Source organism: Aedes albopictus, unplaced genomic scaffold (assembly GCF_035046485.1).
Source record: "Aedes albopictus strain Foshan unplaced genomic scaffold, AalbF5 HiC_scaffold_181, whole genome shotgun sequence".
NCBI classification, from domain to species: Eukaryota; Metazoa; Arthropoda; class Insecta; order Diptera; family Culicidae; genus Aedes; species Aedes albopictus.
This window is the reverse complement of record NW_026916960.1, coordinates 3,320-25,674: the sequence shown is the minus strand read 5'-3', so window position 1 is coordinate 25,674 and position 22,355 is coordinate 3,320. Positions and strand designations below refer to the sequence as shown.

The following is a 22,355-nucleotide window of genomic DNA, read 5'->3' as shown; positions in this document are numbered from 1 at the left end:
CGGTAAATATCAAGATCAAAATTTGATTTGGTAGATCTTACACCGCAACGCACCATTCCAAGGTGATCTACTCACGTTACGGGGTATGTTTTCCCGTGTTTCACCATATCGACAAAAAATTTGCGGAGGAATGCCTTGTCCAGGAATTTCCCTGGTAAAATGCTGAATCTCCGACGACATTTCAATAGTAATTCAGATAAAAAAAACTGAAATCTAGATTTCCTCGAATTATTCTTGCCAAAACTTCAAAAATAATCCCTTAGTTGGAGCGGACCTGGTGAAATGGTTAGAACACTTGACTATCACGCCGAGGATCTGGGATCGAAGTAAAGCGTGGGTCCCGAGATGAACTAGCCTAGGGCTAAAAATCTCGTTAACACAGATAAAACAAATAAAAAAAAATCTCTTAGTTCATTCCGCAAGGAAATCTCGGCGTCTTTGGAGGAATCACACTCTTTAGTGAATATTCTGCTGACGTGATTCAACGATAAGTGGCACACTTCAACACATGCCTCATCAGGATTCTTTAATTAAGCATACGGAGGGCTCAGTCAACACACGATCGCATATGATGGTGTATAGGATGCAAAAGTGGAGGCGATATACGCACACTTTACACGTGGTTAAATGGAAGCAGGTACGCATATGGCCTCCCCTTTAGCATCCTATTCAACATCATATAAGATTTCGTGTTAGCTGGGGGGTCTCCGTTTAGCCTAGTGATTAAGGCTTTGGATCGCCAATCCGGAGACGGCGGGTTCGAATCCCGTTCCAGTCTGGAAAATTTTCTCGACTCCCTGGGCATAGTGTATCATTATCCTTGCCTCACAATATACAAATGCATGCAATGACAGGCAAAGAAAGCCCTTCAATTAATAATTGTGGAAGTGCTCAAAGAACACTAAGTTGAAGAGAGGCCAGCCAAGTTAAAGTGAGAACGTCGAGCCATAAAGAAGAAGAAGGAAGTTCTAGTAGAAAGCCTGGAAGATTTCCTGATTGTTTGTTTGTTTGTTTGTTTGTTGACTCATTTTTATAACGGGGTATTTGCAAATTTCTTGCTAACCTCTTGAGGAAACTCTACTGAGTTTGTTGATAAAGTTCCCTATGAAATCCTTAGCTGAAATGTCTGGAAAAAATAAGACCGTTTCGAAATCTGAGGGGATCTCTGTAGAATTTTTTGAAGAATCTTTTGGATAACTTTCAAGACAAATCCCTGAGTAGAATCTAGGAAGAATCTCCACAATGTTCCTGAGTGTTAGACGCAAAATTCAACAGTGGCTTCAATGCGGCTAGATTTAGAAAATTCCTTGCCGGGAGTGAGTTATTCAACGCAAAAAGCGGAACATTGTCCTTAGCACGGCTAGATCCAGAAGATTTCTTGCCGGGATTGTCGTTCGTTAGGAAGCATTTGAGACGAAAAGTAAACATTGTCGCGAGCGTGGCTAGTTTCGGAGGATTATTTGCCAGGAGTACGTAGTTCGAAGAGAGAAAAAAACACAATAGGTGACTGACAAGTAAGGAATATGAGACAAGCAATGAGTAGCACTAGCGATAAAGTGGATTTCTTGGCACATAAATGGAAAGAAATCAAAGCGTGTGTGCGATTGTCTGATGAAATAGAACTTGGAGAGATCTTTCCCATTAATTCTATGTACCTTATATTTACATATAGGGTACTGGTTCCCTTTTTAAGCATGTGGCTCCCATTTTCATCCTACGAAAAACAAAGGATTGAAGCGTTGTTTGTTTTGTTTATTATTTTTGTATTTTTTGTTAGGAGTGAGCACGCATGAAAACAAAAAGAACGGAATCAATCGGTGTTTTAATCGCTTGTTTTCGAATAGGATGAATATGGGAGCGTGAGATTACTGATGGAACACATACCCTACATGGCCATACAACTTTTGAATATGTATTCGCTTTTTTCAATCGCAAGCTATTTCCGGTTTAGACCTTTGGGTCGTCTTCAATCACCCGCTTTGAATTTATCTTGTCCAAAAAGCCAACCGTAGAAAGATAAGTTTACTTATTTGTAGATCGTTAGATATTGGCCGTTTTAATATGATTTACTTGTCATTCGAATATTTCACACAACTTCTACTTGAAGTGAAAGATAATCGATGAAGTAGAACTAAGTGTTGGTCGCCGTACGCATTACGAGCTAAAATATCGCTCATTTTCACCGATTTACCCCATCTTTTTCATCTTACTGCATCATTCTGTTTATTATATTTTTGCACCTTAGCACAGAAAACACCTCTAACAAATCTGAATCCATCATGACTTCTTTCACTGATCAGTTTCACAAAAAGTAATGAATCAGTTCTTGGTTACACAAAAGACGTACCTTGTATAGTAAAAAATTTCCGTAATTTGTCTAACTAAACGTCAAACACGCGCACGCGATTCTTCTCTGATGACATACCTTTCTCACGCACTCACACATCTACGTTAATAGACACTAAAATTAAATAAAAAAGAATGAAATCGAATTATTCGACCCCGGATCCGACCCTGGATCCGCCTCCTTATCCCCCACCCAACTTAAACCTACGTCAATGTGTATCGTACCTTACATTCATATCCGCGGTGGCTTGAAGTGATGTAACAGTGAACTGGGCGCCGCTCCGCCGCCCCCACCGCCAACCGAACTTGGAGCCGTCTGCTGTTGATGCGCCTGACTCGGCGTCTGGCTTTGGTCCATCATGTGCCAATCCCCGTCGCTATCGGCACCTCCCGGCCCCTGATCGCCCCGGACCAGATCCGTATCGCCATCCATCAGCGATCCGCCGACGCCGCCTCCACCGATGTTGTTCTGCTTGCTGAGCAGCTTCTTCTCGTCCAGCGACTTCGAAGCGTGCTCGTGCCATTTCGGATTGATCATCGGCCCGACGACTAGTATCGGACAGCCGGAGGCCGAGGTTGTCATCGTGGTTCCGGTCAGGGCCGACGTCTGCTCGAACGACACCGCCCGCTGCTTTCGGATCCGGTTGTGCTCCTTGGGTGCCGTCACGTTGGCAACGCTGCTGTTGCCCAGATTGTTGGCATCACTGGCAGCGCCGCCACTGGCGCCACCACTTCCCTTGGCAGTGGCGTTTTTGCTGCGGAAACTGTTGGACCGCGAAGAACCATTTTCTTTGTTCCGCCGGGATGAACTGCGGTGCAGGTGGCCATGGCGGGAACCTCGACGGCTGGGTCGCTTGACGTGATGGACCGACTCGGCCGACGCACTCAGACCGACGTTTCCCACTTTTTGTTTTTGGAATAAGCAAATTCATCACACACATACACCGGAAGGGTTTTTCGTTTTTTGTGGAAAAAAGATGGAGGAAAAGAAGAAAAGGGGCTTCGTTGAGGTGCTGGGTTTTGAGATCAGAACTTGATGTATAGACAATGGGTCAATGTACACAGGAGATAAATGGGCGTCAAACATCCGGTTCAAAGTATGATACAAGTAACAACTATCAGTCGGCCAACAGCGTAACACTTAGAAGGCAAAAAAAAGGAAAAATATCAGCAAAACCAATGCAACAAAAAACAAAACAGAAAAAAACAACGCAAGAGAAAAAAAATGGCGCAAGGATCCCGGCGGCAACAAACAGCAGTGTAGTAAATTGTCATCATCGTATTACTTGCACGATTACGCTCACCAGACAGTACGGTGCCACAAAATGCAAAACAAGGACAAACAGTAGCATAATTACGATTATTAGGACTGCGCGCCCTCGTGAAACGTGAGGAAACCAACCAAGAGAATTATAGGAAAAAGAAAACCAAGAAACAAAAGAGAGTAAGAAAGAAAAAGAAGAAAAACAAAAACGAAATGAACACATTGTCGATTATTGTGGTTTTATTATTGACTTTTCATATTATTTACATTGGGTCAAACACTATTGGTTGTTTGTTGTTATTGCTCACTTATGGTTGTTGGTTGGGATGGTGGTAGCGATGCATCGCGATGGAATTTATCACTCAAGATGAGTTTGTTACGCGCCATTTAGTAAAGGTTGTTGAACGAATAGTGTATTTTGATTTGTTCATAGTTAACCGATTATATGAAGACAGGATTCAATAACAATATTGTTTTTCTCTCGGGATCAATACAAAATTATCTTTGGTTTGTGATGCCTCAAATACAAAACTTGAAGCACTATAGTTATTGGTATATGTACCATGAGAAACGAATTGATAACAAAGCACCAAAATATCACAAAACTTTGATTAATGAATATCAATGTCCAATGCTTATTCAAACCAGAACTAAAGGTATGACTCCGCGACGTAAAAGGGCTTGAAAGTGGAAAGTCGATACGTAGAACTGCAGTTCTCTCAACTTCATCGGGAGCCCCCACATGCTCGCCTATCTACTTACTAGAGGATGGCGAGTTCAGCATCGTAGCGCAGTAGGAGGTATGTTGTACAGGATCCATGGTCCTATTCTTCAACGCTTCGGGAATATTTAAGGCGATAAGGGCGAATTCTACACGAAGCTGTAACGTGAGTACGATCGCTGCCCAAGACACGGCGTCAAGATCACCACGAGAGACTTCAAATTTAAGTTAATAGGCCAGGTAGAAATAACATCGTCCAGATGGTGATGGTCAAACTACGCCGTAGATCGGCTTGGTACGGCCTAGAGAGATTTAAACTAAGGATATCGCCATTATACACTCACAGAATGGCGGACGTTGCCGAACGATGTTAAGCATGGTCAGGCCTCTTCGGAAGACTGCTGGAGTCAAAGCAAGCATCAGCGACAGAGCAGTCAAGTTGCAGCTCGAGAAGCCTAACAAGCGGAACGATAGAACGTAAAACCTAGCAAACAGAAACGAGTTCAGCCGCTTTGGAGAGAAGAAACTTTGCCTGAAACAAGCAGTGTGAGGAAATGGAACTGATGAGCTGTTCTTAAGATACACTGAACTACTATCAAAAGCTCGACTCATCCAGCAGAGCCATGACGCTGAAATATGCCGACCGGGACAATTATATTGAAGTTATTGAAACGTGGCCGAAGTACTTCGATGAACACCTGAATGACGCAGATCACGAAGGTACGGAGGATCAACGCAGCAGAAGAAACGACAAACTAACTAACCATCACCAACCACTAGACAACATCCTAACACTTGACTGGTTTTGCTCGGATATTATGTTTACGATATCTAAAACAATCAAAGAAATCTTTCGATCTTCTCAGTCTTACCTAATTCCATTGTATACATTAGATTATATAGGGTAAATTGTAAGCCGAATTGGGTAGGCATGACTGAGTATGATACAAGTAGCTCATGCCAACAATCATCTAATTGTTACAAGCGATATTACTCGTATAAAGTAATCACTTTATTGTTCTTTTTGTGCTCAATCATCACTCTAAGGAAGTATTCAGTGGGCCAACCTGGTCCAGCGAGCTGGCTAAAGAACAAGTGGACAAGAATAGAGAATATCGTGGCAACGTTCTTGTACCGATTTTTCGAACCCTCTTAGGAGAATACCCTCTTCGAATGAGTGTAATCAGTTTTGTACCTTTTAATTCCGCCCTATTTTGCTTATCCTTTGACAGATACGCGTATTTCGACTACCACTTGTAATCTTCCTCAGTGTCAGTTATCCACTATAACTGACACTGAGGAGGATTACAAGTGGTAATCGAACTACATAGGGCGCAATTAAAAGGTACAAAACTGATTACACTCATTCGAAGACGTGATAACGTTGTTGAATTCGACGAAGAACCAGCGTCGGACTCGGACGCACATAAGAAATTCTACGAAGCTGACGAAGAAGGCAACGAGGCCGGCGAAGAGCTCCGGCATTCAAAACGGAAGAGTCGCGGCAATCTGTCACGGTACCTGGAAGACTACGTGTTGCAAGAAGTCGTCGGATTTCCAGCCAGCACCAACGAAAAACTAGACAACTATTAGGGAAGCCAAGAAGGATCCGAAGTGGTGAAGTGCGATGTCTGAGGAGTCTCATATCGAAGTAACGTAACGAGGGAACTAGTGGAAACGAAACGAAAAGGATGAGATAGTAAGTAAAGCATAAAGCACGAGTGATAGAACAAAGCTACACCCAGAAGCCGGGCATAGATTTTGAAGAGGTGTTCGCTCCTGTGGCCCGGATGGCAACCCAGCGGACATTTCCTACAGTAGCTGCCAAACGAAACATGCCGGTTCAAGACTTTGACGTCAAGAAGACCTCTACAGACCTCTACAGCGTGCTTGACGAAGAATTACTCATGAGACAGTCCCACGGGTTCGAAGTGCCTGGCGAGGAGGAGCTGGTCTGTAAGCTGTAACGAAGCTAGAATTTGCGGTGTCTACACGCAGGTCCATGTTTGTTCGTAAAAGGATCAGAAAAAAACAGTCGCTCCTGCTCCGATGGAACCGATGTACCTCAAAGGAGCCGGCGGAGAGGTCTTCAAAGATTCTACCAAATACCGTAGTCGGGTCGGAAGCCTACTTTACCTCTCTATGTTGACTCCAGACTCGACTCGAAATCGCCGCTTGGACAGAAATCCTAGGAAGACAGTTTAGCGCTCCGAGGCAGTGCGACTGAACTACTGCGAAACGTTTACTTCATTACCTCAAATCGACCAGGGACTGGTGTCTGCAACTAGAAGGTAATGCCGACCAACCGCTGATCAGGCCCTGCGACCCGAAAAGCAAAAGGAAGCACATCGGGATTGGTATTTTCGTTCGGAAGCGGAACCATCTCTTGGGCGAATCCTGTGTGACGTCACTGAGAGAGAGCAACCAGGGTTGTCTGACCTTTGTACGGACGGAGAGGTGCAGCCGCAGATCGAAACATCAAAGCACATTGAAGTATAGCCAAGCGGAAACCCATTGGTCCGCAAAAGCACGAGCGTTTCTTAGCCCTTCAGTAGTCCCGTTGTTGTATTTTGTACAAAGCGTTGAACAACAGGAGGCTTGTTGTACACAGCAACAGCGTGGCGTTGGCGGTAGCGGCCGACCACGCGTTTGGTGGAAGATTGGTTGAAAGTCAACAAAGGGCTGGCACATACAATAGGGAGCTGATCGTAACACATTCGTGATATCCTGTAGGCTCGAGATTTCTGTAGATAGCAGGCCTCTCAACACCTCTTTCCAACAAGGACCCGACAAAGCAACTCCAACACAACAACGTAGACCCAGCTAGATACATAAGTGAGTACTCCACCGACATATACAGCGGCATCTCTATAGAAGCTATTCGCCCGTTCGTTCCAGCCAAATTTCAGCGGAGAATCTGCATTGCGTATTTCCATCCCCGAGTTCCATCGGAGAGTCTCGTCTCTGAGAGATTCATCTGTTTTTCTCTTTGCCGTGACTGCAACCAGCTTGTTAACCACTGTATTTCTTGTCCACTACACCGACGGTATACAATGACATATCTCTACAGAAGCTATCTGTCAGTTCCTTCCATATGAATTTCAATGGCAATATACCGTATTCCCATCCTGGAGTTCACGTCGACAAATTCAATCGAGGGTATCCCATTACCTTACATGACAGCGTTCACCGTAGCACGTCTTTTCGTCAGCGACTGTATCTCACGATTCGGTGTTCCAACAAATGTGACTACGGACTGTGGGGGACCTGCAAGCACCACCGATTACCAAGCTACCCTGCGGTACATCACTTCGACTTCTCGGTGAGTTTTCATCTCTGTAGAGAACAACAAACCGACACCAAAATTCATCGCCGACCTGGAAGACCATGATGTCGAATATAATGAGAGCAATTACTTAAGAGCAGCTGTCTACATGCAGTCAAATTTTGGTAAAAGTAAGAGACATTCAAACCTCCGCTCTGTCAGCCCATCGAGAAGAACAACAAGCGGAACGGCAGAACGTGTAACCTAACCAGCGGAAACGAAATCACAGTAGATCCGCCGCTTTCGAAAGAAACTGCAGAGCCGAAACAAGCAAGTTATAGGTACCAAAAGTTCAACACATCAAGCAATGCCTTGATGTCGAAATACTCGGAAGTCGAGAGTTGGTGGTTAGCATTTTTTTTTATTATCGTACAAATTGGGCCGAAGGGTCTCAGATTTTCATGAAGTTTTTTTCCGCAGGCAGGGCTCATGGATATATGAACAAAAAAAATGAGAAAAAATCAGGGTCGCTTATTTTTTCCCGGAAAACTCAGAAGGAAATTTTTTGTTGTCCCCTGACACTACTTACTTTGAAAAATCATTACTCAAGAACGAAGCATCGTAGAAACAAAGTTTTTAATGAAAATGAAAGCAAATTTTCTCAGGAATTCAAAAAAAATATGAAGTGGACAAAGTTTTCCACAAAATTTTCCACTGTTGAGAAAATTCATAATGAAAAGCCGAAAAACTACCCGAACTCGTGGAAAATATTCGAAAAAATATTTTTGAGAAAGTAATTTCATCAGCTTTGATCGCTGAAATTTTTGGAATGCAATTAATTTTCGTTCCTGAGTTGTGGCGAATTTTGTGAAAAATTACCATATAATATAGGCTTACATGGTCATTTTCACAAAATTGGCCATAGCTCAGTAACGAAAAAAAAAGTACATTCCAAAAATTTCAGCGATCAAAGCTTATAAAATTACCTTCTCAAAAATATTTTTTTGAAAATTTTCCTCGAGTTCGGGCACAGTTTTTCCGGCTTTTCTTTACGAATTTTCTCAACTGTGGAAAATTTTGTGGAAAACTTTTTCCAGTTCATATTTTTTTTGGTTCCTGAGAAAATTTGTTTTCATTTTCTAAAAAAAACTTTGTTTCTACGATGCTTCGTTCTTGAGTTATGATTTTTCAAATTAAGTAGTGTCAGGGGAAAACAAAAAAAAATCCACCTGAGTTTTCCGTGAAAATAAGCGACCCTGATTTTTTCTCAATTTTTTTTTTGTTCATATATCCATGAGCCCTGCCTGCGGAAAAAAAACTTCATGAAAATCTGAGACCCTTCGGCCCAATTTGTACGATAATAAAAAAATGCCCTTAAGTTCCTCCATATTTTTTTTGCAAGGAGTTTCTATGTAGAACGTTCTTAAATGGATCCATAGATGCCTTAGAAAATCTATAAATAAGGTCATTCAAAAATGGTCCATTCTCAACCCTCGTCGCCCATATAGCACACTTTCCGTATGGGACTTTTGTGTGTGGGTTCCCGAGCAAAGTACAATAAATGATCAATAACAAACTGATAACTAGTGCTCGCTCCAAAACTCATTTTAAAATTATGTGTTATCAACTTGATAATTCATATTACCACACCTTTCAAATCGGAGGCATCATCCTCGACGACAACAGTGGAAGTTAGTTATCCACGGCGTTGCAAATATCTTTTTGATAACAAAATGAGTTTTCATTTGGATGAAATTGATTGATTTACAGAAAATGTTATCATGGTGCCTTTTATGACAACAAAATGAGCTATTTAAATGATATCTCGCGTATACTTGGTTATTATCATGTTTGTTATGTTGCCTGCTTATTCAGCCAAAAAAGAGAACAAAACGAGTTAATTATTTTTGATATCAGATAACAAATTATATTATCCGATTGTTATGAAACTTTGCTCGGGTTGTCACACTTTGCTGAATCTCCCTCCTTCTTCAAAGCGTGAAGTAATTTATGGAAGTTCCTCCTTCAAAAATAGGGTGACAATTTGTTCTCTTCATCATGGAAAGTTTTTGTCGGCCAAATTTCCTGATACTTGGTCGTATGATTCAGCTTGGTTGGGAAGGATTTGAAGCCAACTCTGAGCTAAACAGCTTTAAAAAAAACCATGACGAAGAGAACAAAACTGCCGAGAATACACAATTTCCCCTAGATCCAGGAATTACTTCCATAAAACAATCCAAAGATTATTTCAGGAGGTCCTACATCGGTTCCTTCAATAAATTTCGTCAAGGAACGTCTCCCAGAATTACTTCCTAAGATCTTTCATGATTTCACTGTGATTCCAGCAGCTGTTCCTTTGGAAATTTTCACAGAAATTCATATAGAGGTTCCTTTAGGACCTCCAGACTTTCTATGAGGGATTCCTTTAAAAAACCGTTTACGAATTCCTCCGGGAATTCTTGCAGAAAATCTTCCCTGAATTTTTGTAACGGATTTCTCCAGGAATGTTTCTAAATATTCATAAATTAATTCTTATAGAAGTTCCACTAAGTGCTCCTCAAGGAGAGAATTTCGCTGTGATTCTTTCAGATATTTCTCCAAAGATTGATTGATTGATTTATCTTTATTTGAGAGACTTTCAGCCCTTGGCTGGTTCGTCTCTATATCCCTGCGTGTGGGGGTGATGAAAGGGTCTTCCAAATCGGTATTGCAGGCAAGTACGATGATTTTGCTTACTCGATTGCTCCTGATCCACTCGTCGTTTCCAGCCAATGTCCACCTTCTTCACTTGAACTGTCAACGTACATCGACTCATCACTGGGACGCACCGAAGTTGGCATTATGGAAGCCCTGGAGCCCCCCACCACAGTCGCGCCATTCCAGCCAGCGTTCAGCAGTCGTCCCGGGCCTGCGTGTGGGAGTGGCGAAAGGGTCTTCCAACACGTACCTCAAGGCAAGTTGAATTTAAATATTCAGTCGACGACCTCTGATGCGTCAATTGTTTCTAGACAACCTTCGCTGGAAGAAATGCAACGTATCCCACAAGCTGACGATGACGAAACACCGCAAACAACACGAACGATCAGCCATCAGGACGAACTAGGCTCTGGAATCTCGGTATATTACCAAAATGTTAGAGGGTTGAGGACAAAGATTCAGAATTTTATGCCTCAGTGACTGCCTCGCTTTACGATGTAATCGTGTTGACTGAAACGTGGTTAGACGAAGTGATTCCGTCGGGTATGCTGTTCAGTAACGACTACGCTGTTTATCGTGGTGATCGCAATGCGCTGACAAGCACCAAGAAACGGTCCGGTGGTACTCTTATTGCTGTGAAGAACATCATTCCGTCCAGTTTGATCCCGAGCAATGAAAACAGCATTGAGCATGTTTGGGTGTCTTTGACCATGGCGCAACGTTCTATTGCTATTGGAGCAGTGTATATCCCACCAGACAAAGCGTCGGATGTACAAACAACAAATCGTCATATCGCCAGCATGGAATCTGTAATCTCTTCTCTCGCAACGCAGTTGCAGTGTTTGGTGACTACAACCGGCCAGGGCTTCGTTGGATGCAAAACGAGGAGCACTACTGTTCGGTGGATGTCACAGCTTCATCCTTCACGCAATCAAACGCGGCATTGGTTGACGGAATGAGTTCAAACAACATGCGTCAACTGAACTACATGAAGAATCGCTTTGGAAACACGTTAGATTTGCTGTTCGTCAATGAAGAGCTGGTGGATGATTTTACGATTGAAGATGTTGTAGAGCCCATCTTGCCAATCGACGTCTGCCACCAACCCTTCTCGTGTACCATCAACAATTGTGAACCTCTGCTTGAAGAATATGTTGACGAGTTTTATGCCCATGCATTCGACTTCAAAAAAACGGACTTCGATGGGTTGCGCCGGCACTTGTCGGCACTTGACTGGTCAATTGTGACAGAATGTGCGAACCTCGACGATGCCGTTGAGAACTTCACGAGTATCCTTCAAAACGCTTTTACTTTGTTTGTTCCACTGCGACGTCTCCCAAAAAAGCCGCCTTGGTCTAATCCTGAAATACGCCGCCTGAGAAGGAACTGCAAAGCAGCAAAAAGAACCTATCGTAGGCATCGCACAGAAATGAATAAGTTATCGTTCCAGTTCGCTAGCCGCCAGTATCGCAGTTTGAATATCAGATTGTATCGTCGTCATGCCATCCGTACAGAGCGTAATCTAAAACATAACCCAAAAAGATTCTGGAACTTCGTGAAGTCTAAACGTAAAGAGTCTGGACTGCCGTCGTCTCTTCATTTGGATCAAAAAAGGGCCAATACGTCATCGGATAAGTGCGAACTTTTCGCTTCGTTCTTTAGTTCAGTGTTCGATTCAAACTCCTGCAATGCCACCAGTACCGAGGCTGCTCTGGAACTTACTCCTGCTGGAAGTGTGGACGTTAATACATTCGAGGGGTCGCCTGAAGCAATTCAGAAAGCTAAGAGAAAACTAAAATCCTCCTTCCAACCCGGACCAGACGGAATTGCTGCGTGTGTCCTGAAAAGGTGCTGTCAGCAGTTATGCCAACCTCTCCAATACTTGTTCAACCTTTCTTTGAGCAACTCTACCTTCCCTACGCGCTGGAAAGCATCGTACATGTTCCCGATACATAAGAAAAGCAGCAAAAATGACGTACGAAGTTATCGCGGAATCACATCGCTTTGTGCATGCTCCAAACTTTTTGAAATCATTGTCTCAGAACATTTGTTTTACCAGACAAAGCATTACATTTCCACAAGCCAGCATGGATTTTTCCCTGGAAGAAGTATCTCGACGAATTTGTGCGAATTTGCGTCTATTTGTCTGCGCAACATCGGGCAGGGTCGGCAAATAGACGCCATATACACCGATCTTAAGGCAGCATTCGACAAGGTTAATCACTCCATACTGCTAGATAAGCTGAATAAACTGGGATGCTCGTCCGGCTTTGTTGCATGGCTCCGATCGTACGTCTGTGGAAGAAAATTAGCCGTGAAAATCGGATCGTCTGTTTCACGCTGGTTCGAAAACCCTTCCGGTGTACCGCAAGGCAGCAATTTAGGCCCACTATTGTTCTCGTTGTTCATTAACGATGCCTTGTTACATATTGGGGAATGCTTTTGTCTGGGTTACGCTGACGATTTTAAGCTGTACATTGTTATCAACGGTGTTGAAGATTGTCGCAGACTCCAAACTTTGCTTGAGATGTTTGCAACTTGGTGCCAAGCAAATAAGATGGAACTCGGCATCCCCAAATGCTTCGTCATAAGCTACCACCATAAAATGAATCCGTTATTTTTCGAGTACACGATTGGAGGCGAACTGGTACAAAGAACTGAAACGATCCGGGACTTAGGTGTAACTCTCGACTCAGCTCTCTCGTTCAGAAATCACCACGAAGAGATCATCGATAAGGCTCGCCGTCAACTTGGGTTTGTCAGCAAACTGAGCAAGGAGTTCAGAGATCCGTACACGCTCAAATCTCTGTACGTAAGTCTCGTTCGGCCTCTTCTAGAAACCGCGTCGATAGTATGGGATCCCTATCACAGCACTGTGGCCTCTCGAATTGAGTCTGTTCAGAAGAGATTCGTGAGATTTGCACTGCGTAACTTGCCGTGGAATGATCCGCAGAATCTGCCACCGTATGAGAGTCGATGTCAACTAATTGGGCTGGATACGTTGACGCAAAGAAGAAAAAGGGCCAAGGCTATCTTCATAGCTAAACTACTTGCTGCTGAAATTGATGCGCCAAACTTGCTGGTGCTAGTTGACATCAATGTTCCTGGCTATGCTACTCGCCGACCCGAATTCTTCAGGCTGCCTTTTATACGGTGGGATTATACTTCCCAAGAACCAATTCGAGCAATGATGGAATGTTCTAACCATGTGGTGCACTTGTATGACTTTAATGTAACGACAAATAATTTTAAGAGTAGACTTTCACGTTTTGTGTTTAACTAGTTGTAAGAACTTATTCATTAAGACACATCAGTCGGATGAAATAAACAACAATAATAATAATAATATTAATATCTCCAAAGATTCTTTCAGAATATCTTCAAGGATTTCTAAAAGAATTAGATAAAACTTTATTCAAAAAATGCTCCACGGATTCTATTAGAAATTGTTCAATGGATTCCTTCTGAAACTTCTACGGGAATTCTGTCCTTGGTAGTTTAAGGATTTCTTCATGAATGTCAGCAAAGAATATCATCAAAAAAATTTCCATGGCTTTTTTATTAAAAATTTACAGAATTTTGAGAAAAAATATCAGAGGTTCTTTCGAAAATCTTGGGTTTGGAAATTTCTAGGGCTCCTGCAAGAGTCCCTTAAAAATTTCTTCAGTGGCTACTGACGAAATTTCTAAATGTTTTTTTTTTTCAATATCTCCTACGGTTTCTTCAGAAATATCTTCTGGGATTCTTTCAGAGATTCCTTCAGAAATTCTTTCAGATATTCCTCCAATTTTTATTCTGTACTTTATGAAATAACATAAATATACTGAAGTAATTCTTCAGGGTAACCAGAAGGAATTTCTAAAGGAATCCCTGAAGAAACCTTTGGAGATCCCAAGATTTTTTTTGAGAACTTCTTGAAAAGATTCCTGAACAAAAATCTCTGAAACAATTTCCGAATTGATGATTGGAAAGTTCCTGGAGGAACTCCTTGGGATGGAAATTGAAGGAAAACTTCCTGGAGAAGCTTCTGAGAAAATCCCTGAAGGGATTTGTTTGAGAAATTCCCTTGAGGAATTTCGGAATTTAACTATTAAGCAATTTCTTCCTTTATTGAAAAAAATGGAGGAATCTTTGTAGACATTGCAGGCAAAGGAACTGGAGGAAATCTTGAAGAAATCTCTAAATCAATTTCTGAAGAGATTTCTTGAGGGTATTGTATAGCAAATCCTGAAAGTGTCTCCATAATACTTTCTTTAGAGGAATTCTTCAATGATTTTTTTTTGCAAATTATTTGAAAGGTAAAGGTGGACAAAACCCCCTGAAGCAATTTCAGAAGTTATCTCTGAGGATTCCCTGACTGCTTGGAAAACTGGAGAATGTTTTGCAGTAATTCCAAGCAGAATTTCTTCAGCTATTCCGGGAGAAACGCTAAGAAATAAATCCTGAAGTGATTTTTGAAGAAATTCTCAAAAGGATCTTTTAAGGGATTCCTGAAGAGTTCGCGGAAAAATTACCGAAATAATTCCTGGAGAAAGGTCTCAATAAATCCCAAGAGAAATTTATGATGCAACTCGTGGAGGAATATCTTCTGGGAAACCCCCTGGAGGAACTTGTAGAAGAATCTCTCGAGAATTTTCTAGAGGAATTTCTAAAAAAATGTCTGAGAAAATCCACTCCACGTAGGAGGATCTGAAAAGAACCCTGGAGGAGAATACAGAGAAATTCTTGAAGGAACCTTTCGAGGATTCACCCGAACCTCTGTAGAACTTCCTGCAAGAATCTCTTGAAGAACTGATGAAAAAAATACTGTAGGAATCTTTGATCAAACGCCTGGATCAAGTACGCCTGGAGAAGTTTCTTGAGAAATTTAAAGATAAATTCCTGGCAAACACTAAAAAAAATCCTGAGAGAAATTCTTAGAGAATTCCAATCGAAACTCACCCAATAATTTCTCAAAGAATGCTGTACAAACAGTAATTCTAATGAAACTCTTTTTATCAGTTCAGCAAGAGTTCCTCCAAAGATAACTCCAGCGTTTCATAGAACTTCGTTTTTTCTTTCACCGGTATGATGCTTCGAAATGCGCAATACAAGAGGCGTACAACGAGGCGGTGTGTAGTAGCCAGGATACATACATTTATCAGCAGATCCGCTTAATTCGTTTGTTTTGCGTACGATAGTAATCTTACGATAGTAATGTAAATCTTCAGTAGTTTAGTTTTGTTTCCTTGCCCTGATATAAAGTATATGTATACTGACAGGATACCGTATTCAATAAAATTACAATTACAATTAATTTTTGATAGGAACATCATTGGTAGAACATTTAGAACAGTGACATCGGCGTAGTAAAGGTGGTGTGGAGCAATTCGTCTCCCTCAGATTTCTTGCTAACAGTTGACAAAGAGAAAAACTACAAATCGTATGAGACCTCTGGTAACTTTGGTGACCTTGCAATGCCGGATAGCAACCCTGCAGATATTGTGTTCATAAGAGTTGATAAGATCGTGGGTGATCCAACGCTTGTAAGGCATTTTCTTGACCGGAACCATTGTAAGACAGACTAAAAATAAGAAGCAGCTGACCGAGTTTAGCGGAATACACTATAGTCTTTTTTGCAGATATCTGCTGAATAAACGAATGAAATAAAGTTTTGATAAATAGCATCACAAACCAAAGATCACACCCCTTAGAATATTTTGAATCAGTTGTGTGCCTTCGTATCGGTGCACAAAACAATACAAAAATCAAGCTTTCTCTTTTAGGTAAAACGACGTCTTCCGAAGGTTTCTATTATATTGAAATAAATGTTCAATCAGTTTATAACTTACAAGAATCCTAGCGAAAAAAAATAAAACTATCGATAAATAAGCATTTAATAAACAATATACGTATCAAATACTGAGATACATCGATTCGCTCGATTCTTGCCATATGTAACTCCAATTAATCCTACTTCCGTGCGTCAAGTCAAACCTTATCGACTAATAGGAAAGTATATAACTGTGCTCATGTGTGTATAAGTGTGTATGTGTGTGGTAAATACTTGATGTTTTGATTCGTGTAAAAACAGTGTATTTGTTTGTGTGTAATTTGTTATTCGTGATAACATTAAAATTAAATAAATGCATGTGCGCGAGTGATATTAATAGTAGCTATTTTCAGGTTTTCGTTTTACTTACAAAACTAAAGTAACAATCGGTTGCCAATTAGCTTAGTGGTTACAATATATGAAAATGTATACTTAACCTAAGAACAAAACGCATGAAATCAATAGATGATAGGTCATTTGTGCATATACGAGTTAGAAGCAAACATCAGTCATTTCGAGACCACCGTCCTGAGCAATTCGTCGGCATTAGAACATGGTGAGCAAAAAATGGATCCAAATTTGAAAATAGTGGTTGGAATATCTTATTCTCCCAAAGGATGAATCGTGTTTTGGTGGGGTTTAAACCCACGACTTCGTATTCGCTAGACCGGCGCTTTTACCATCTAAGCCACAGATCAAGCAACGTTTCTGTGGAATAGAAAACAAAACTGACATGTAAAACGATCATTGGCAGAAGAAGCTCTCAGGTAATAACTGTGGAAGTGCTTATAGATCACTTGAGAAGCAGTTTTGTCTTGTTGTAGGATTGTTACTCCAAGAAGAGAGGAGAGACCTACTAGACGTCATTCAAAAACTGCGAATTTGGATTCATTTTCCCCCCTAAAAATTGCTCAAAACGGTGTAACGATCCCGAATTTCTAGAACAGAAAATCCAACACGGTAAACACAAGTATGGACAAATTGCTCTGACGTGTACTGTTGGCCGAGCTACTACTATTGTTTCGCGATGGGCTCCGTAGGCTACCGGCACCGGTGGTGGTGGTGATGGTATTGTTCAGGTTATTGCTAGACCTGGACGGGGTTCCATTGGTAGTGGCAGAGGAGGTGGTAGCAATAGCCGTACTGGGAATGGTATTAGTAGCAGCAGTGTCAGCAGCTCGTGCTGACGGCGGCGCCGTCGATTGATCATGCTTGGAATGGTTCTTCTTGGCCGTCGCCGCCGGAACAATCGTCGTCGAGTGCTGATCTTTCGAAGACGACGGCCGATCGCTACGACCGCAGTCCGCCGTCGATGCAGAAGCCGTCATCGACAGAAGCTGATCGTACGAATGACGTCGCTGGCGGATCAGTTGACGCCGCCGACGGCGTCGATTCTCCGCTCGATTGTCAAAGTGATGGCTCTGTATGACAGCAAAGTCGTGTTCGTCACGCAACCGACTGTCGTCTTCTTCGCCGTCCAGCATGTCGACGTCGACATCCTCCGGGTCGATCTCGATCGAGTCGCAGTGTTCGAAGAACCACCCGTCGCCGCCGGCTGCTTGCGACCGTCTATTGTTCGCACCGGATGCAGAAGCCGTGCCATTCTCGAAATGATACGGATGATGGTAACGGTGATGGTGGTGATAGTGATGCCGATTGTTGGAATGATGCGGATGGTGATGATGATGATGATGATTAGTGGTCGAGGCAGTGCCAAGATACTCGTGGTGGTTAACATCAACATCAACAACAACGATATCGTTCAAATGCTCATCAATACTGTTACAATAGGTACCGATAATGCCGTGGTGGTGGTGTCCGGGTCCAGGTCCTGGTCCTCCGCCCCCACTGCCTAGGATGCTGCCCGGGATGGGCGTAGAGGTGACGATTTGCGGGTGGCACAGCTCCAGGGAACCACCGCGTGCCCCCAGGAACCACTCGGATCGGGTGCGCATTCGGGCCGCCTGCCGCTCGTGGACCTGCTTCACGAGGAGATTTTCCGTATTATGTCGAACGGTTATTATTCCGTGTAACGCGTGTAACAGTATTGCAATATCGGTAACGAATATCCACGGGGGGCACAAGGGGGAGAAAGAAACAGAGCAAACAGACAGAAGGGCAAATGGTGAGATTGTTTCATATCGACCTTGGATGTGTGGTAATACAGAGGCTACAGAGAATGATACTACCTAAAAGAACCTAGCGAGGATTTATGGTTTCTATCGGATGGGAAGGAACACATGTTATCATTCAAACCAGGGAATAAAACTAGGAATCTAACGATAGGGCACAGCGATGGATTTGATCTATGGTTACTCTATGAGAGCGTCCCCAGCTAATGGGAGAGGTTAAATACCATTCCAAGATCTAACGAAGTTGATAACCTAAATTCAGTGGTTAGTTAATGTACAATACAATATTTAAATCTACTGTGATATTTCGGTTTCTACTATTTAAAATATTATAAAATACGAAAAACGGCTAATGGTATACGTAGATGTCCGAAAATTGGACCGGATGCCTTTTGGCTGAATAAGGAGCAACATGATTCAACGATTCCAACATTGTTTTCTGAATTTTTCAAACTGATGTTTTGAGGAGAATCCTCTCAGGATTCTGAGAAGAATCCTCTCAGGATTATGGAGGGGATCCATTCAGCATTCCGAGGAGAATCCTCTCATAATTCTGGGAAGAATCCCCTCAGGATTCTGGGAAGAATCCTCTCAGGATTCTGGGAAGAATACACTCAGGATTTTGGGTAGAATCTTCTCAGGATTCTGGGAAGAATCCTCTCAGGATTCTGGGAAGAATCCTCTCAGGATTTTGGGAAGAATCCACTCAGGATTTTGGGAAGAATCCTCTCAGGATTCTGGGAAGAATCCTCGCAGGATTCTGGGAAGAATCCTCTCAGGATTCTGAGAAGAATCCTCTCAGGATTCTAAGAAGAACCCTCTCAGGACTCTGAGAAGAATCCACTCAGAATTCTGAAAAGAATTCCTTTAGAATTCTGAGAAGTATCCTCTCAGGAATCTGAGCAGAATCCTCTCAGGATTCTTAGAAGAATCCACTTAGTATCCTGAGAAGAATCCTATCAGGATTATGAGAGAATCTTCTCAGGATTCTGAGAAGAATCCTCTAAGGTTTGTTAGAAGAATCCTCTTGGAAATCTCAGGAGAATCCTCTCGGGATTCTGAGAAGAATCCTCTCAGCATTCTGAGAAGCATCTGTCAGGATTCGGAGAATTTCTCAGGATTCTGAAAAGAATCCTATTAGGATTTTAAGAGAATTCTCTAAGGCTTCTGAGAAGCATCCTCTCAGAATTCTTAGAAGAGTCCACTCAGGGCTCTGAGAAGAATCCTCTCAGGATTCTGAGCAGAATCCTCTCAGGATTCTGAGCAGAATCCTCTCAGGATTCTGGGAAGAATCCTCTCAGGATTCTGGGAAGAATCCTCTCAGGATTCTGGGAAGAATCCTCTCAGGATTCTGAGAAGAATCCTCGCAGGATTCTGAGAAGAATCCTCTCAGGATTCTAAGAAGAACCCTCTCAGGATTCTGAGCAGAATACACTCAGGATTCTGAGCAGAATCTACTCAGGATTCTGAGCAGAATCCACTCAGGATTCTGAGCAGAATACACTCAGGATTCTGAGCAGAATACACTCAGGATTCTGAGCAGAATACACTCAGGATTCTGAGCAGAATCTACTCAGGATTCTGAGCAGAATTCACTCAGGATTCTGAACAGAATCCACTCAGGATTCTGAACAGAATCCACTCAGAATGCTGAACAGAATCCACTCAGGATTCTGAACAGAATCCACTCAGAATTCTGAGAAAAATCCTCTCAGGATTCTGAGAAGAATCCTTTCAGGATTCTGAGAAGAATCCACTCAGGATTCTTAGAAGTTACCTCTCAGGATTCTGAGAAGAATCCTTTCAGGATTTAGAGGAGAATCCCTTCTTGATTCTGATAAGAATCCTCTCATGATTCTGAAAAGAATCCTGTCAGGATTTTGAGAAGAATCCTCTCAGGATTCTGAGAAGAATCCTCTCAGGATTCTGAGAAGAATCCTCTCAGGATTCTGGGAAGAACCCTCTCAGGATTCTGAGAAGAACCCTCTCAGGATTCTGAGAACAACCCTCTCAGGATTCTGAGAAGAACCCTCTCAGGATTCTGAGAAGAATCCTCTCAGGATTCTGAGAAGAATCCTCTCAGGATTCTGAGAAGAATCCTCTCAGGATTCTGAGAAGAATCCTCTCAGGATTCTGAGAAGAATCCTCTCAGGATTCTGAGAAGAATTCTCTCAGGATTCTGAGAAGAATCCTCTCAGGATTCTGAGAAGAATTCTCTCAGGATTCTGAGAAGAATCCTCTCAGGATTCTGAGGAGAATTTTCTCGGGATTTTGAGGAGAGTCTTCTCAGGATTCTGAGGAGAATCCTCTTAGATTCGGACTAGAAGCCTCAGGATTCTGAAGATAATTTGCTCGGGATTTCGAGAAGAATCTCGCATAAGAGGATTCACTGAAGTTTTTTAATAGTTTTTTGATAGTGGTATAACGTGTATGCCATTAGCCGCAAAAGTGGTAAATGAAAAACATTTTCAGTACTACAGGTTAAAAACTATACTCATCAAGATATTCCGGAGTTTTAGTGACAATCTTCCCAAAACTGTACTAGAATAAATAAAAGCGTTGCATCTATCTTTCAGTACTAAACACATAGTTTTTATTGTGCAGTATTAAAAATCCAATTAAAATACATGTTCAAAATAATTCACAGACAATAAACAAAAGAATACTGAATGCGCTACCTATGTATAACTCTACCACAATCACGTCCCTGTTTTTTCGACCACCCAACTAATGTGTGTGTTATTATTCACTAGATACAACGAAAAAACTTGCACTAGTCTAATTCTATTCTTCGCTACGCAAACTCCATCTACTTCCACTCTGCTGCGCTTTGATTCACGAATCGATCTCCTCTCCAGTCTTATCTCTACCAAACGGAATTGTCCTTCTAATTGTTTCTAATGTGAGCAATCTGATTGATTGTTTGTGTGAGAGCACGTCGTACTTAATATTATTGTGTTACAGGAAAATTTACAGCTTTTTAGTTCTCTATATTGCAGCAGCTAACCGAAACCCATATAAAAGTTTAGAGAAAAAAAAACAAGCAGGATTAGATTAAGCCCCGGCTTAGTTTTTGGTGCTCCCTAATAAACGGAGAAAAGCTCGTTATTATTGCGACTTTCCCTGTGCGATTGAGGAAATACTTAACGAGATATATTTGGTCAGATGAGATAAAACCTATAATCGAAAGCTAGAAACTACTTCCTGAAAGCACCTCCCAGTTCAGCGGTGTTCAATAATGTTGTTAGATGTGTATACAGTTTAAGCCTAGATGGATGTCGTTTTACTCGCTAAATATCGGTTTTCCACATGGAGGAGTGTTTGTGTTCTTTTGATATCTATTGTTTTTCGATTGTAAATATAAGTGTTTCGATATATAAATACACGTGTGTAAGCTCGATTAGTGGTAGTAAATAGGGAGAAAGCGAGATATAAATGATTGCTAACTGTAAATCAGTGCATAACCCTCACCTGAGGTAGGAAGGATAGGCTCTTGGTGCTCTCGGCGTACCGGTTGACCGCCCGCAGTTCGTCCAGGGTCATGTGATGCTGCGAGCCGGACCGGGTCGTCGTCGACGAGGACGAGTGCGACGACGAGGAACAGCTGGACTTTTGCACGTTGAAGATGCCGGGGCCCTCGAGCGACACCGAGAGTCGCGCGCAGGACTCCAGCAACGAGTGCTCTGGAATGATGCCTAGGGAAACGGCCGAGTTGCCCACGTTCGGACCTCCGGTGGTCAACAGGGCCGGCGTCGAGTGGGACTCCTCTTGGGCGACTGGGTTACGGTGGTACGATGACGATGATGGTGGTTACACAACGATGATGGCGCGCGATCACGGGTTAGGCAACATTAATGATTTGATGGAGTGATGGGATGGTTGGTTGGTTGGATGGATGGATACGATACGTACATACACAAGAACACATTTTAGGGTAGAGTATAAACAGAGAAACAGATTCCGACCGTTTCCGGTAGAGGAAATCCGGGGGAAGAAAAGAAAAAGAGAACAAAAACAAATCGATTAGACAGAGACAATTCACCCACGCCGCGGATGGGATAACACATTTGACGAGGTCAGTGGTACAGATTGCGCGCAGTCAGGGATTCCTTCAAACT

General features: G+C 42.4%; 1 protein-coding gene across 2 annotated transcripts; it reads right to left on the bottom strand.

The window, feature by feature from the left end:
* Positions 1 to 90: 90 nt before the first annotated feature.
* LOC134284482 (uncharacterized) lies at positions 91 to 22,013 on the bottom strand (the record flags this gene model as incomplete). 2 transcript variants are annotated; one of them, XM_062843391.1, is given in 4 exon segments in its annotated part: positions 91 to 2,461; positions 2,572 to 3,249; positions 17,901 to 18,087; positions 21,709 to 22,013. In XM_062843391.1, coding segments are annotated over 3 exon segments (1,163 nt in total), but the record flags the coding sequence as incomplete, so codon positions are not given.
* Positions 22,014 to 22,355: the final 342 nt, after the last annotated feature.